Here is a 14,776-nt window from a genome sequence, read left to right on the forward strand (position 1 = left end):
AATGACACCTGCTTCCAAAAGTTCCTTGATGATTTTTTCTATTTCATTCTTTTGGGTGAACGGATATCTGTATGGGCGCACATTTGGGGGTTGGGCCCCTGGAACCAAGGTGATGCTATGATCATGTTCCCCTCGCGAGGGTGGAAGCTCATGAGGCTTGTCAAAGACCGACAGATGGTTATTTAAAATCTGTTGCATCTCAGGATGAATTGGCAGAGGCTTTGTTTCGATTGCCTGGATGGCATTAAATTGAGCTACAACTCCATGATTGCCCTTTTTTTAACAATTTTTCCATCCTATGCGAGCTAATGATAGAGGGGGCTCCCACCTGGAGTCCACGGAGGGTATGTGTGTAGTTGTTCTGCTTAAAACTCATATATAACTCCTGGAAATCCATTGTGATTGGCCCAAGAGTGCGAAGCCATTCAGCGCCGAGGACAATGTCGCAACCCCCCATGTGTATGGCAAACATGTGGGTTGTCAACTGATAATCCCCCATTTGAAGTTTGACATTTTCACAGCGGCCTTCACATTTCATTGTGCCTCCATCCGCAGTTTGAACTTGGAAGTTAGAAACTGCGCATACAAAACAATGCACTGCTTCTGCGACTTTTTGATGGATGAAATTATGTGTACTTCCACTATCAATCAAGACTACTACTGGGCGATGTTTAATAAAACCTCTGATTTTGAGAGTTTGAGGGGAAGAAATCCCTGCCAACGCATGCAGCGAAATAACTGGTTCGTCAAGGACATTTTCCTTTTGGTTGTCTTCTTCTAGCGCCTCATGGTCCTCAAGTGGTGGATCTTCCTCTGTTGAGCTGTAGTCAGTGGCATCTATTTGAAAAAATTTGGGCTCCTTGCATTTATGACCTGGGGAGTATTTTTCATCACAGTAGTAACATAGTCCTTGCTTTCTTCTTTCGGCCATTTCCACAGGTGACACCTTTTGGACCTTAAGTATTTGAGTCGTGTTGTGAGCCTGTGGGGGGCGACCTTTAGCGGAGAAATTTGGGCGACTGTATTGGGCTGCTAATGCACGCTCCACGTTATGAGCTACCTTGCAAGCCTCCGTCCATGTGGGGGGGTGGTGCAGTAGGACTTGAGCTTTGATGGCTTCTTTAAGACCGCTGATAAAACATTCCGTGTAGAACGCATCTGAGAGACCCCAAGTGCAGAAGGCTAAGGCTTCAAAAGCTGTAATATATTCATCCACTGTACCAGTCTGTCGGAGCTTAGTAAGATGACCCAAAAAAGAGTCCTCTTGTTCAAAGCAGTCTTGAAGAGCTTTTGTAAATTGGGTCCAAGTCCTAAAAGGTCCATTGCAACGTTGATGCCATTCCCACCATTGCCACCTTTCATTGTCCAAGTACATGCTCCCCAACATAAGCTGAGTTGCATCATCTAAGATACGATTCAGTTTGAAATACTGCTCCATTTGTGCTATCCATGCTGACGGGTGAGAACCGTCAAATTTATGCATATCCAACTTGGGAGGTCACTGACTGGGTGGTTGGTGGGTGTGCCAGACGTGAGGAGAGTGGCTAGACTCACCCTCATTGTATCCATTGCCATTATACGCTTCCTCGTGGGCTTGCTCCTTGTCCTTCGGGATGAGTTGCGTGACTTGGCTACATAGTCCGGTAAGCTGAAGGCTGAGGGTGTGCATGGATTCTTCAAGTTTGTCCATCCTTTCATTGGCCATCGCTTGAGCTCTAGTTTCTACCATACACCAACCTGATGAAAATTTGGGACCGCTTAAAATTTTTCACTAATAATTGAATGGTACCACCGTGCTCAGCTCGTCGTCCTGATTCTGATGGGCTAGATCACCAATAAGCGCCCCGGAAGATCTCAATTTTTTTTTTGTTTTTTCTCTGAAAACTCCTAACGGAGTTTTACTCCTTCCTTATCAATACTGCAGTGGGCAAATCTTCAAAATGTTAATGCGGCCAAAATTCCTGCAAAAATTATACCCCGGTATAGGAACCCTTCACAACAACTCCGATCTGGTGGATCTGAGAGATCTGAATGGCGGATCTGATGGCGGAACAGACTGATCTGCAAACTCGAGACTGCGAGACTGATGTCTGCTGCTGCACCCCTTTGCACAAGCGGGTCTAGAAGAGATGCTGTGATCCCCCGATAGAAAAAGGGAACTATGGTCTTGAGGAGTGTCAGGTGCTACAGATCGCAATATACATAAGGGTCTGGCAGTAGTACTCGACCCAATGTTTTAGGGCTCTAACTAAGGAGGATCGACCGTACCCTTAGCCGTACAACCCGACTACCCTATCGTACGGGCGAGTAATCTCCCCGAGTGCTGTTCTTGGTGTACTGTAGCCGCAAGACGGCCGACGGTTTATCTATGGTGAGGTTTCAAGGGAGCCTAGGGGGCTTCCGAGATACCCAGAGGGTACGTGGAAGACAATCCGTGCGCGGTTCTGTCTAATGCGCTACTACTCGAAGGGGTACCCACAGGGGTTACAAGGGAGTCCAACAGACGTGACCACCTCTTGTATTTCCTGCGTGCATGCCTCCCCAAATTCGCAGGTTTATGCGCTCAACGACAGATCCCGTGGTTTAAAGACGCCAGAACACGTCTCTAGCAAATTTTTTTTTGCTAAGAATGGAGATCCCACCGGCCCTGGAAAATGCTCTGATACCACTTGTTATGCTCTTAACCTGCAAAATGATACCCAAATACAAAATATGCGAAGAAAAGATACCTAGAACACAGAATAGCAATGATTTTATTATTCAGAGAGTAATGTTCACTTGCCTCTTCGAGGGGGCAACCTCCAATAGAGCAGAGCTCGACTACAAAATAAGACATGATGCTCCTCGCAGGGAGTCTCTATCCTTTATATATGACTCATACATGCAATACCACAGGCCAATACCGTGGGTTTTATTAATACCATCTATCTAATACTACGGCCCATTTGCAACTAACTGTGGTTCCGTCATTAATTGCAGATTAACCACTTACAATTATTAATATGGGCTTTATTGACTCTTGACTATGACGTGATCCCATTACATAAATAAGGGGGTTAGGGTGGGACCCTAACAGAAAATGGCTAAAAGGAGCGGGGGGCGGCATTTAAGGCTGAATTTAAGGGTAAGATCTTTGAAAATCTGCCACCAATCTAGCATTTATGAGCGGCTTTTGGGGGGAACAGTCGAATTTGAATTCGAATTTGCCTATAAATTATAGATGGTCGTCCAATGAGAGACACTTTGCATTCCGAGAGTTTATGTGTCGTGTTGTATGGTGTGCATGAACCATGCATTCTTTAAGGAATTGGTCGCTAGTTCTATATTTGATAGGTTACCTGAGGAAACCTAGCAACTCATTAACAACTTCATGTCTACACCTGCTGAGACCACTAGTGCCAGAGGGTCTATTTCCTCTAAGGGAGCTGCCCCTGAGGTTGTGAGTATGGAGGTTTCCGCAGCAATGCCTAAGTCACCGAGGTCGCCTAGGCCGAAGACTACATCGGTAAGGGAGGTCCCCAAGCCCAATAAAGATAAACAGAAGAAGACGTTTCCAGTGCGCGAGTCACCCAGGAAACATCCAGCTACACAGGCGCAGTGGAAAGAAAAGCCCACCGCGTAGGATAAAGGAAAGTGGTAGACTTGGAGGATGATGAGGGTGCGAAAGACATAGATGTTGAGGGGGTAGACCCTATTTCGAAGCTGCCGGAGTACATCCCTCTGCGCCAGGGAAAGGTGAAGGTCCCAAAGGACCCAAATGAGGGACAATTCCTCCTAAACACCCCTCTACTCCCAGAAAACATAACATTTGAAGGACCGCGCTTGGCGCGCGTCCCACATCTGAAGCTTGAGGATTGGGACTTAGGGGAAATTGAGCGTTGCCCTACCTGGCTAGCGATACATTCATGAAGCACGTGTTATACAAGGAGTCCAGTGTCATTGTGCTGGAGCTAATGGAATGGATTTGGGGGGTAAACAAGGTAGGATTATTGAACCTCCAATCGGTGTCACATTACCACCGTGCACCCATCAACTTGACGGTCATCAAGCAGTTATTGTGCCTTGTGCATGGTGGGTGCTTATGGTTGGGTGAGCTGATCCCAATCACTGATATGTTGATCCATAGGATCACATTACTCCCTCACTCTGGACTGAATCCTGCAAAGGCATTTGGTGGCAAGATGGGCGAGTGCGACCTCACCGAGAAGATGAAGAACAAGTTCAAACTTGTCAAGAAAGCACGTGGGTATTCCATCTCTAGTATTACTGACCCCACATTGAAGGTGGCCACCCAAATTTTGGTTGGCAAGATAATGCGAAAGTGTCACGCAGATGAGGTGTCGGCACTAGTGGTTTCATTAGCAGCTCAGTGCGCGGAGGGCGTACAGTTCAACTGGACATGCTACCTGTGCAGCGAGTTCTTCGTGAACTGCAGGGAGGCACAAGACCAAAGAAGGACATTTCATTATTCATGGCTACTCTTATCAATTGTGCTTGTCGCATGGGAGTTTCCAGAGGATAGCCAATTTCCTCCGATCTAGACAGATTTACCAGAAGCTGCAAATTTTGCTTTGTTATGGGCCACAAAGGACGCTATGTAGGTTCGCAAAAGCAAAATCTTTTGGGTGCGGATGGAGGCAAGCATCCGCGCAGCCATCAACCACAAGCCATAATTGTCACCAACCTTTTTTGAACAGTTAGTTGGGTATGTAGAGTTCAAAGCGGACTTCCACCAAGTGTACATTAGGGCGCTGAAGGATCCAGATCAAAAGTGGTACAATCTTCCTTAATTAGCTATAGATGATGCTATCATTGAAGTTCTAAGCGATGGCCAGAAAATTGAAACACACCCTTAGATTTGGCCGTCGGGACTAGCAAGTCTGCGGAAAAGTAGAAAAAGGAAGCCGCTCGACTGAAGGTGTAGCAGTTGGCAGAAAAGAGAAAGAAGGAGACTGAGGAGAAGGCTCGCGTAGAAGTAGATCGCACCGCAAAGGAGAAAGTGAAGCAGGAAGAGTGCGACTTTGACAGTAGTCAAAAGTCTCGTTCACCCCAAACGGAGGATGACGAACAGTCAGAACAGGGAGGTGGCAATCTCGAGAGCACCCCTTTTCATGCAAAATGACATAAAGAACAAGAAACGGAGGGGAAGCAAAAGAAGACCAAGGCATCCAAATCATCGCTCGATCCAATCACCTTGATGGAGGGTGATTTGGACGATATTGGAGACAAGGTAAGAGATACGATCGCGAAACTGCTACAACAGTAGAAGCAGGCACTCAATGCCATACAAACGGGTCTGTGTGAGTTGTAGATCTAAACAACCAGACGACATGCAGGTGCAGGACAGAGCAGTGCGACATCAACTAGTTTGGCGCCGGGGAACACTCAAGTCGTAGAGTTGGTTTGATCCTTAGATCTATGGGTAGTCACGCTACCAGATGGAGCTCTGAGTGCAGAGGCGGAAGATGACAAGGCTACTGTCAGCGCGCTGAGGAATATTGGCCTCAACTTGGCCATGCTCCCTAGTGAATTCCTTCACACACTACAAGCAGGTGTGATTGAAGAGCCTAAAGCCCAAGAGCAGTGCACGTTGAGCATGATCATCGAGCAGAAAGTCAACAACGAACATATATTCGTTTAAAAGATAGCCGTGCTAGAAGCCTGGAAGAAGGTTCAGGAGAAGAATGAGCGCACTGCAGCAGTGGTAGTCGAAGCATGCAGAACTGTTCCAAAGCTGCATATCCCAGAAGAAGCACTAGTGGAAGCTAAGATTAGGAAGTTGGCTGCAGGAGTGTACGATGCACAGACAAATATGGTCAAGGTTTAGTTTGAACTGAACCTTAAAATCATAGATCTCAAGTTGAAGTCACAACCTTCAACTCCACCAGAGGTTAGAGAACAGCGCAAGGCAGTTATAAAGGATGCAGTAGCGACAGTGGATGCCGCGGTGGTGGATTGCACCACGCTATTTGAATAGTCGATGGAGGTTGTTACGACTCTGTAGGAGGATCCTAACCTACAGAGGTTGAATAGAGAGGCTCAGAAATTGCAGCAGCAATATGACGAAGAAAGAGTAACAGCGCGCACCATTGCTACATCACAGCGACTGGCTAAGCTGCATGAGGTGAAGCAATTACTCGAACAGGTGGAGGAAACGCAATGAAAAGAGGCGGTCCTCAAGGCCAGATTGGGGCCTTGGTTGGAAGAGGCATATGTTATCACTGCCTCCATTGAAGAAAAGCTGGTAGGCCACATAGCAGAAGGTCAAAGAAGACAGTGCAGGACCAACGACCGAGCAACTGATTGAGCTGCTCAAGCAGGCAGCCATGCAGAGCGCGACCGAGGTAGCAATAGCGAAATTTGAGATGGGAGGTCTCTGTAGCAAGATATATGTGCCAACAGAGTGACTCGGGTGCGAGTCACGATATTTGTGTTGGGGGCCTGTTGAGACAGGGTCCCCTGCGGTCAAGCTTTGGGGCAGAAAGCCAAAGTTTTTGTCATGTAAAGTGAAAAGTCTCTGCAAGTTATGGTTGGGGAGTGCGTAGATAGTAAGTGTCATAAAGGGATTTTCCCTTCTTTCATGTAAGTTGTGTCGACTTGTATAGACCTACCCATGATCTGCGGACCATGGGATTTTATAAAAAGAAGAGTCTTAGAGAGTGTAAGGGAGTTGAGTCATAAGCAAAGAATGAATGTAATGGGTCATTAGAATTGAAGAGCGAACAGTCTTAGAGTAGAAGAGAGGCTCTGCAGCTGTGTGTGCAGAGGCCTAGAGTAGAGTCTGCAGCTGTGTGCACAGACCCTTGCAACTGAGTGCGCAGGGTAGTCTTGAGTCTCTAAGAAAATCTGAAGCATCAATAAAGAGATTATTCTGGAAATATCTGTGTTTTTCCCATTTACTTCTGTTATGAATGAATTCGTTTATGTTATGATGAATATTGGGTTTATGATTTAATATTGTATTGATGCGCGATTCTGCATGGTTTACATTGTTATAGGAACACAAGTAATAATATCTATTTACACGAAGAATATCTTAATGTATGCTCAAGATATCATACACTTAAGTTGATCTAGGTAATAATAGACTTAGGACTGATTACAAAGGCATGTAAGTGGTTGATTCACCTGTTTAGCATCCGCGAAAGATAGTCGTAGAACTTCACGAAGGCTTATAGGCTAGTAAGAGGGAGTTATATCGAAGCCTCAAGGGATTATCAATCTACGCGGAGGAAGGTTTAGGGCATAAAACAACATCATAGCCATTTCTAGGTGCAGAAACTTGGTTCCAGGATCCCCCCATATTGTTTTGGGTTAAACTTCAGCCTGTGCTCTGCGGACTGATGCCAAAAAGGCCAATAGTGTAGGGATTTGTTTGACAAACTTAACTCTTAACCTGGGTCAGGACCCATTAAGCCAACAATGGAGCAAGTGTAGTAGATTATGTAATTTGCTCGCATGGTTTATGTGAGAAAATGGAGGAATTTTTTATTGGAGATCAGCTGTGGGATTTAAATTCAGATCACAAGCCAATTTATTTATGTTTCTCTTGGACTGGAAATAAACAATTAGAGTCAAAAATTCAACATGTGCAACAAAATCTCCCACAGGGAAGAATTCTTTTGACTCCTGAAAATTGTAATACCTTCAAAATGAAGCTAGAGAGGCTCTTTGAGAAGGATAAAATCACAATTCACGACCTTCATTGTCATGAACTAACACATTTAATTCAATGCACACTTGCAAAGTGAAAAAGAGCAAAAATTAAGAAGCCTGAAAAAAATTTCTTTCCGGTTAATGCTTGGTTTGACGAGGAATGGAAAAAGAAAAGGAGAATGTGGAAAGAGTTAAACAAGGATAAAATAAAGCTCAAATCTTACAAGTAGCTATTATGCAGGAAAACTGTCGATTTCATGGTTTCAAGGAGGGAAGAACTAATCTTCCTTGGGAAAAATAATCCCAAATTATTTTGGAAGGAGCTCCAACTGAAAAAGATACAAATTGGAAATAGTATTACATCTTCTAAATGGTTTGAGTATGCAAGAAAACTCTATGAGTAGGATCCCAAGGTTGACCCTCCCCCCCTTGGTCAACACTGATACTGAACTCTTCATGGTGAAAGAGGTAGAGAAGGGTATCAAGAAGTTGGGCATTTGAAAAGCAAAAGACTTAGTTGAACTCCAAGAAGAATATCTAAATTGGGGCTCAAAGATCCTTGAACCTCACATTACAAAAAAATTCAACAACATCATACAATAGGGGCTCCCCACAGATTGGAAAACTAGTTTGGAAATACCTCTTTTCAAGAGCAGTGACGTCAATAATCCCTCCAATTATAGGACCATCATGATAAGCCCTTTGTTTGCGAAGCTATTTGGAAGCATGCTAGAAAATAAAATTAGCGAGTGGGTCGAAGAAAGAGATAAGTGTGCTAAGGGGAAATAAGGTTTTAGACCTAAACATTCCACAGTTGATCATTGTATAACTTTAAGGCACATCATTGAAAAAGTTTGGGAGAAAAAGGAAGAAGTCTTTTGTTGCTTTATTGATTTCAGAAAAGCGTTTGACTCGGTTCCTAGGGATAAGTTTTGTCAGAGAATGGAGGTACTTGGGGTTCCTAAACATTTGAGAGCAGTTGTGCATAGGCTGTATGAAGAGGTGAAATTCAAAATTAGAACTTAAGCAGGCATTTCTGAAAGTTTTGGTAGCAATATCGGGTCAAGAAAGGTTTCCCACTATCTCCTACCCTTTTTGGTTTTTATATCGACAAGACTGAGGAGTGGTTCAATTCGCAAGGGGTGATGGTATCTATTTGGGCAAGTTTGTTATAAGACTTCTTTTGTATGCAGATGACCTTATTCTGGTTGCTAAATTGGCTCTTAGTTTTCAAGAGCAGTTACTATCCTTGAGCTTTTTTGTAGAAGTGTGGGGATGCAAGTCAATATCAGCGAAACGAAAGTAGTGGTTTTCTCTAAGAAAAGAAAACATAACCAGCATAAGTTCTACTTTGAAGGCAACATTTTGGAAGAAGTTATGGATTACAAATACCTCGGAATTGACTTCAACAAAAATCTAAGTTGGGAAGGTTGTAGAAAAAAAAGAACTTTGGGGGTTTGGAAATAATTTTATACTTTTCAAAATAGGTGTAGAGAGGCAGAGTTATGGGATTGGAAAACCATTCAAACTCTTTTTGGGCTTCTAGTAATTCCAGTGATTCTCTATGGTTGTGAACTATGGGCGAGTAGTACATCCGACATGGAGTGGAGACAAATTGAGAAAATTCAGAAGCATTTGATTACATATTAATTCAAGATTAAAAGTGCAGTTCCTTATGCTATCTTGTTAAGAGAAACAGGGGTTACTCCTATTGAATCAATTGCTATGATGCGAGTCATAAGGAAGAGAGTAGATGGCCTAAGGTTGCCTTTAATGACAAATTGTGCAATTGAAAAAGAAAAATTGGATGCAGCAAAATAACAAATGGTTTAGTAAATGGGGTATTTTCTTGAACGCATGTCCCATAAACAACAAATAGATAAAAGCTTTGGTTATGGATAAGTTCCACAAGCGTACTTGGGATAAGGAGCTAGGAAGAAAGAAAAAAATACTATATTGAAGTGTTAAATCCCACTCATAGTCATCAACCAAAAGCATATATAGAGGGCAATATCTCTTGAAGAGCCAAAATTCTTATTGCTCAGTTAAGGACTAATTCTCAACAACTCTGTTGTGAAATAGGGTGCTGGAAAAGGCCAAAATAAGTGTGGGAGGAAAGAGTGTACATTTTTTGTTCTTCCGGAAAAGTGGAAACATAAAAACATTTCAATTTAGAATGTGAGGCCTTCAAAGACAACAGGGAAAGTTATGCAGATATGCTGGTAGCTAGATATTGGGATAATATATTTAGTGAGGGGTCTGTCGAGAAGCTTGGAGCATTTATTGTGAAGCTTCATAGAAAGAGAGCCGAATACATCAAACAGATGAAGAAGCAATCTGTCCCATAAGCTATCTTTAGCCTCAAGAATGTTAAAATAACTTATTTCTTCTACTTCACATTTGGTTGTGCATATAATTGATATATGCCTATGAGCCTATATCGACCACATTTATTAAAGGTAGTTGTGCTAGTCATAATTGTTCACTTCTAAATTTAATATTTTTAAGAAATTATGTTAACTTTTAGTCACAATCACTTATGTTCCAACTTCCAACTATAATTTTAGATATTCTTAATCATATATATATATATAATTAAGATTTCATATATGATTATTTTTTATATATTTTTTAATCATAATTTTTCAATTATTTATAAATATGATTTTATTTTTAGATATAAATTATAATTTATAATTAAAAAAAATAGTTTATAAATATAATATTAATCACAAGTAAACAATATGCATAAATTAATAACTTAAATGTTGTACAGATTGAAATATATATTATTGAATTTAAATGTTTAATATCCAGAATGTATGTCTAACAATATATATCTAAATTTATACAACATTTGATATATTATAAATAGTTTTTTTGAGAAATAATTAATTTTTTTAATGACAGCTCCAAGGGTTAGCTCACTTGATTGAGTTCTAGTTGCTAAGTATCTTGCTAATTGGAAGGTCACAAGGTAGGCCCTGCATGGATATAATGGTGACCCTGTCCACTACTATTTTTTTTAATAACATATATATTTATTTATTTTTAATTTAAAATATCTAACCACACTAGTTGGTTCTAAACACGCTCGACTTATAGTTTCACTAGAATCTTGATAATTTCAACTAAAATTGTGATTTTTTATTATTTAAAATACTTTTACGAATACATAAATAAACTCAACACTTTAAAAAATACCTCAAGCACCTAAATTCTATAAATTAAACTACTTAAACACAAGTTTTTAAAAATCTCCACCAAATTTAAAAACAAAAAACAAAACACCCTAGAAAAAAACTATTTCATTTATAAACTAAACTACAATTTAAACTATACCTTCTTATTATATTTTATAATCTCATGTATATCACCTCTTATAAAAGCTAAACTACAAGTTAAACTATGTCTTCTTGTTATATTTTATAATCTCATCTATATCACCTCTTATCACTTGGTTTTCAAGAATTTAATAATAAATGAAATTATAAAATTTAGTATTAATATTATTATTTTATTTATTATGTTATAATCACTCTGGTAACTGGAAAACTATTAGACAAATCTAATTGACAATCAAACTACTAAATTACTGAACAATAAAAATTAAAATAGAAAGACATCAATGGTAATTATATGGCCACCTCCACTCAACACCAACAATCTACAACTGGTCGTGTACGTGGTTTAAAATATAATATTGCCACTACATATCATGTGAAGGGAAACTCCCAAAATAAACTTCCCACAATCCAAGGAGCCAATGCTCGTGCTCCATGCGAAACGCCGATCCTTTGCAGACTTCTGATTGCCTACACCACATACGAATTGCATGCCGCGGCATGCACAGCATGCACGCCCAACCAACATGAAAAACAAAAACAAATCCTACAGTCGACCCTACATGAGTTGCCCTCTATATAAAGCAAACCCTAATTCCTTTTTCGATTCGCATGTTTTAACGTCCGGTCTACGCCCACCCTTTTAATAAAGCAGACCCTTATTCGTTTTTTGATTCCAACAATTTAACGCCCATTCCACTGCCAACCACTATATTAAGCACGCAGGGGATACCCCTCTCTTCCAACAGCTTTACCTTGAATTTTATTTTGCAGTGGGTTTTGGGTTGAAACTATGGAGATCAGTAGCAAAACTGTGATTGTGTTTGATTTTGATCAAACCATAATAGACTTTGACAGCGATCCATGGGTGATCGAACAGCTTGGAGCCACTCCGCTCTTCCAGTCTCTGATCCCTACACTTCCATGGAATACTCTCATGGTAACTAATTACTATTGATTTTCTAATCTTTATATCTTGTAGGTTTTAAGTTCTGCAATCGGTATTAGTATTAATTTGTATATTGTTTGGTGGGGTAAGGATAAAATTATGGGGGAGCTGCACGAGCAGGGGAAGACGATAAGCCACATTGAAGAGAGTTTGAAGACAATTCCTCTGCACCCAGAAATGATAAGAGCAATCAAATTCGCCTTCTCTTTGGGGTGGGTAATGATCGTTCATTTTTATTTTTATCTAGATTGCAGGTTTCTGAAAATTTAAAAAATATTTTGGATAGATAGGAACTAAGTTAATTGTTTCGCTTCACTCTTATCCATTGAATTTCATAAATATTCTTGAATCTGCAATCTGAATAAAAGTTGTACAGTAAAATTTAAGGAGGTAATGTAAGGGATTCGGATAGAAGATTTTTGTGATATATTATTGCTCTTTCTCATGTTTTCAGGTTATTAAATTTGGTTGTTATTGTTGTGCAGATATGAACTTCGAATCGTGAGTGATGCTAATATGTTCTTCATAAAGACTATTCTTCAAGCCCATGACCTGCTCCAGTACTTTACTGAAATTAAGACGAACCCCGCATTTGTTGATGAGACTGGGAGATTGAGGATTCAGCCTTTTCATCCCTTTACTGAAGGGCCTCCTCATGGCTGCCCCCTCTGCCCTCCCAATATGTGTAAGGTATTGATGTTTCTCTTCTGTTACACATTAGCGAGCATCCATCTAAACTTGGGTTTGAGATGTATATTGCTGCACAGTAGAGCACGATATGTATCTTGCTACACATTAAAGCATGTCAATAGGGTTTAATATGTATATATTTCGTTATAATAATAGTTATAAAGTTCAAATTCGAGTTTCTACTTGGAATATTTTTAATTAAGGAATTGTTGTATTTTTATCTAAATTTAGGTTTGATATGCATATTACTATACATTAAAACATGTCAATAGGGTTTAATATGTATATATGAGGTTATAATTATAGTTATCAATATGTATATATGCGGTTATAATTATAGTTATCAAATTTAAATTTGAATCCCCATTAATATATTTTTAATTTGGAAAAAAAATGTCAGTATATTTCAAAAATATCACTCGTATATTTCAAAATTTACTTGTAATCTGAATAAGAGTACCTATTGCTTTGGCTTGTCCTGCTGATGCAATGGATAATGTATCTAATGAATATATCCAAATACCCAAGGAAGAAATACCCAAAGAAGTGACCAATCACCTCACTGATATATGACTGATAATTGGAGTATGAGTGTAATTGGATTGTAGATTTTTGGAATATTTTGGAAATTTGATAGATAAAAGTGAATTCACTTCATTTTTATTTTTATTAGTCAAATCTCCTAAATATTTTGAAATCTGCAATCTAGATAAAAATGATCAAATCTCCTAAATATTCTGGAATCTGCAATCTAAATAAAAATTATCAATTAATTGTGGAATGCATCTCAAATCCCTAAATGCAAATAACTGCTGTTGAAATATTGCATGGTGATGATGTTTTGTCTTGCAGGGAGTACCAATACATGAGATGATGCACAAGTCACTGCAAGGAGAATCGGTTTATGAGAAACAATTCATTTATCTGGGAGATGGGAGTGGAGATTTCTGCCCTTCCTTGAAGTTGAGGGATGGAGATCACGTTTTGCCTAGAAAAGAGTAAGTGAGATCATTGAACTAAATTTCTGTCTCCATTGTTCCTGGCGTGGTATTAATGTTTGTCAGGGTACGAAGAAATATGTGGTGCTGATCAATTTTCCTGGCAGGTATCCCCTGTGGAAGCTTATTCACGAGAATTGTGACGTTGTAAAGGCTCAAGTGCATGGATGGTCGAGCCCCAAGGATGTTGAAGATTTATTTGTCAAGTTGTTGAAACCTCAATCATCAGCCACAGATGCAAACTTCTCGTCCTAAACCTGCAGATTTTATTAATCATGTGTATTGATAGGGAATGGATTGAAACTGAAAGCATTCTCCATACTTATATTAATAATGTGCACGGGAGCTAACAAGAACTCCAACATCTCGCTTCTAGCTTTCTTAAAAGGTTGACATGGGATAAAGAGAAAGAAGTGGGTTAGTATTTTCAAACTGTTTAAATAATTTATTAAAATAAATTATTCCACCTATAACTCCTCTTTTGCATTAGCTTTCTGAAAAGCATATTTTTTTTATTTAAAAAGTGAATCAGTAGGGAGCTGTGAAAGCCACAACAAATCAACAAAGAGTGGCCCAAAAAGCTTAACCTATCAAAACTTTGAGTGGTTAGATGCCTTTTAGAGGAGGATGATATGGGAGTGGCCCAAAAAGCTTAACCTAGCAAAACTTTGAGTGGCTAGTAAATGCCCTTTCAGCCCTTTTAGAGGAGGATGATATGGAATTTTTGGGTTTATTAATTATATTTATGTAAATTTTAATAAAGAAATAGAATTTTTTTTTTTTTTTTCTTTTTTTTTTTTAATAGTTTTATATATGTTTAATTGTATTACAATTTTTAAATCAAATTATTATTATTTAATAAAAATAATAAATAATCAATTATAGAAACAACAAAACAATCTAATTAGAAAAAAAATATATATATATATATATTATAAGAGATAAAATATTTATTTTAACATCACATATATAATAAATAAAATGTTTGTTTTAACAAGTTATCATGTTTTTTTAATCACATTTTAACCTAATACTACATTAATGTTTATGTTAATCATCTTACATTCATCTTAACTTTAGATCTATAATGTTCAAAGGGATCAAATCTTTTGACGTGCAAACCTCTTTTAAAGTGAATA

The 14,776-nt window shown here is 39.3% G+C and overlaps 1 protein-coding gene across 1 annotated transcript; it reads left to right on the plus strand.

The window, feature by feature from the left end:
• Positions 1–11,681: 11,681 nt before the first annotated feature.
• Positions 11,682–14,236, plus strand: LOC149157179 (inorganic pyrophosphatase 1-like). Its single transcript, XM_089445593.1, has 5 exons — positions 11,682–11,940; positions 12,040–12,161; positions 12,435–12,639; positions 13,492–13,637; positions 13,745–14,236. Exons 1-5 carry the CDS (start codon positions 11,794–11,796, stop codon positions 13,890–13,892), a joined length of 768 nt encoding a protein of 255 aa, XP_089301719.1. The 5' UTR covers positions 11,682–11,793; the 3' UTR covers positions 13,893–14,236.
• The last annotated feature ends 540 nt before the right edge of the window (positions 14,237–14,776 follow it).

Source organism: Pinus tabuliformis, chromosome 9 (assembly GCF_031772625.1).
Source record: "Pinus tabuliformis cultivar Carrire ecotype Pingquan chromosome 9, CPIR1, whole genome shotgun sequence".
Classification (NCBI taxonomy): Eukaryota; Viridiplantae; Streptophyta; class Pinopsida; order Pinales; family Pinaceae; genus Pinus; species Pinus tabuliformis.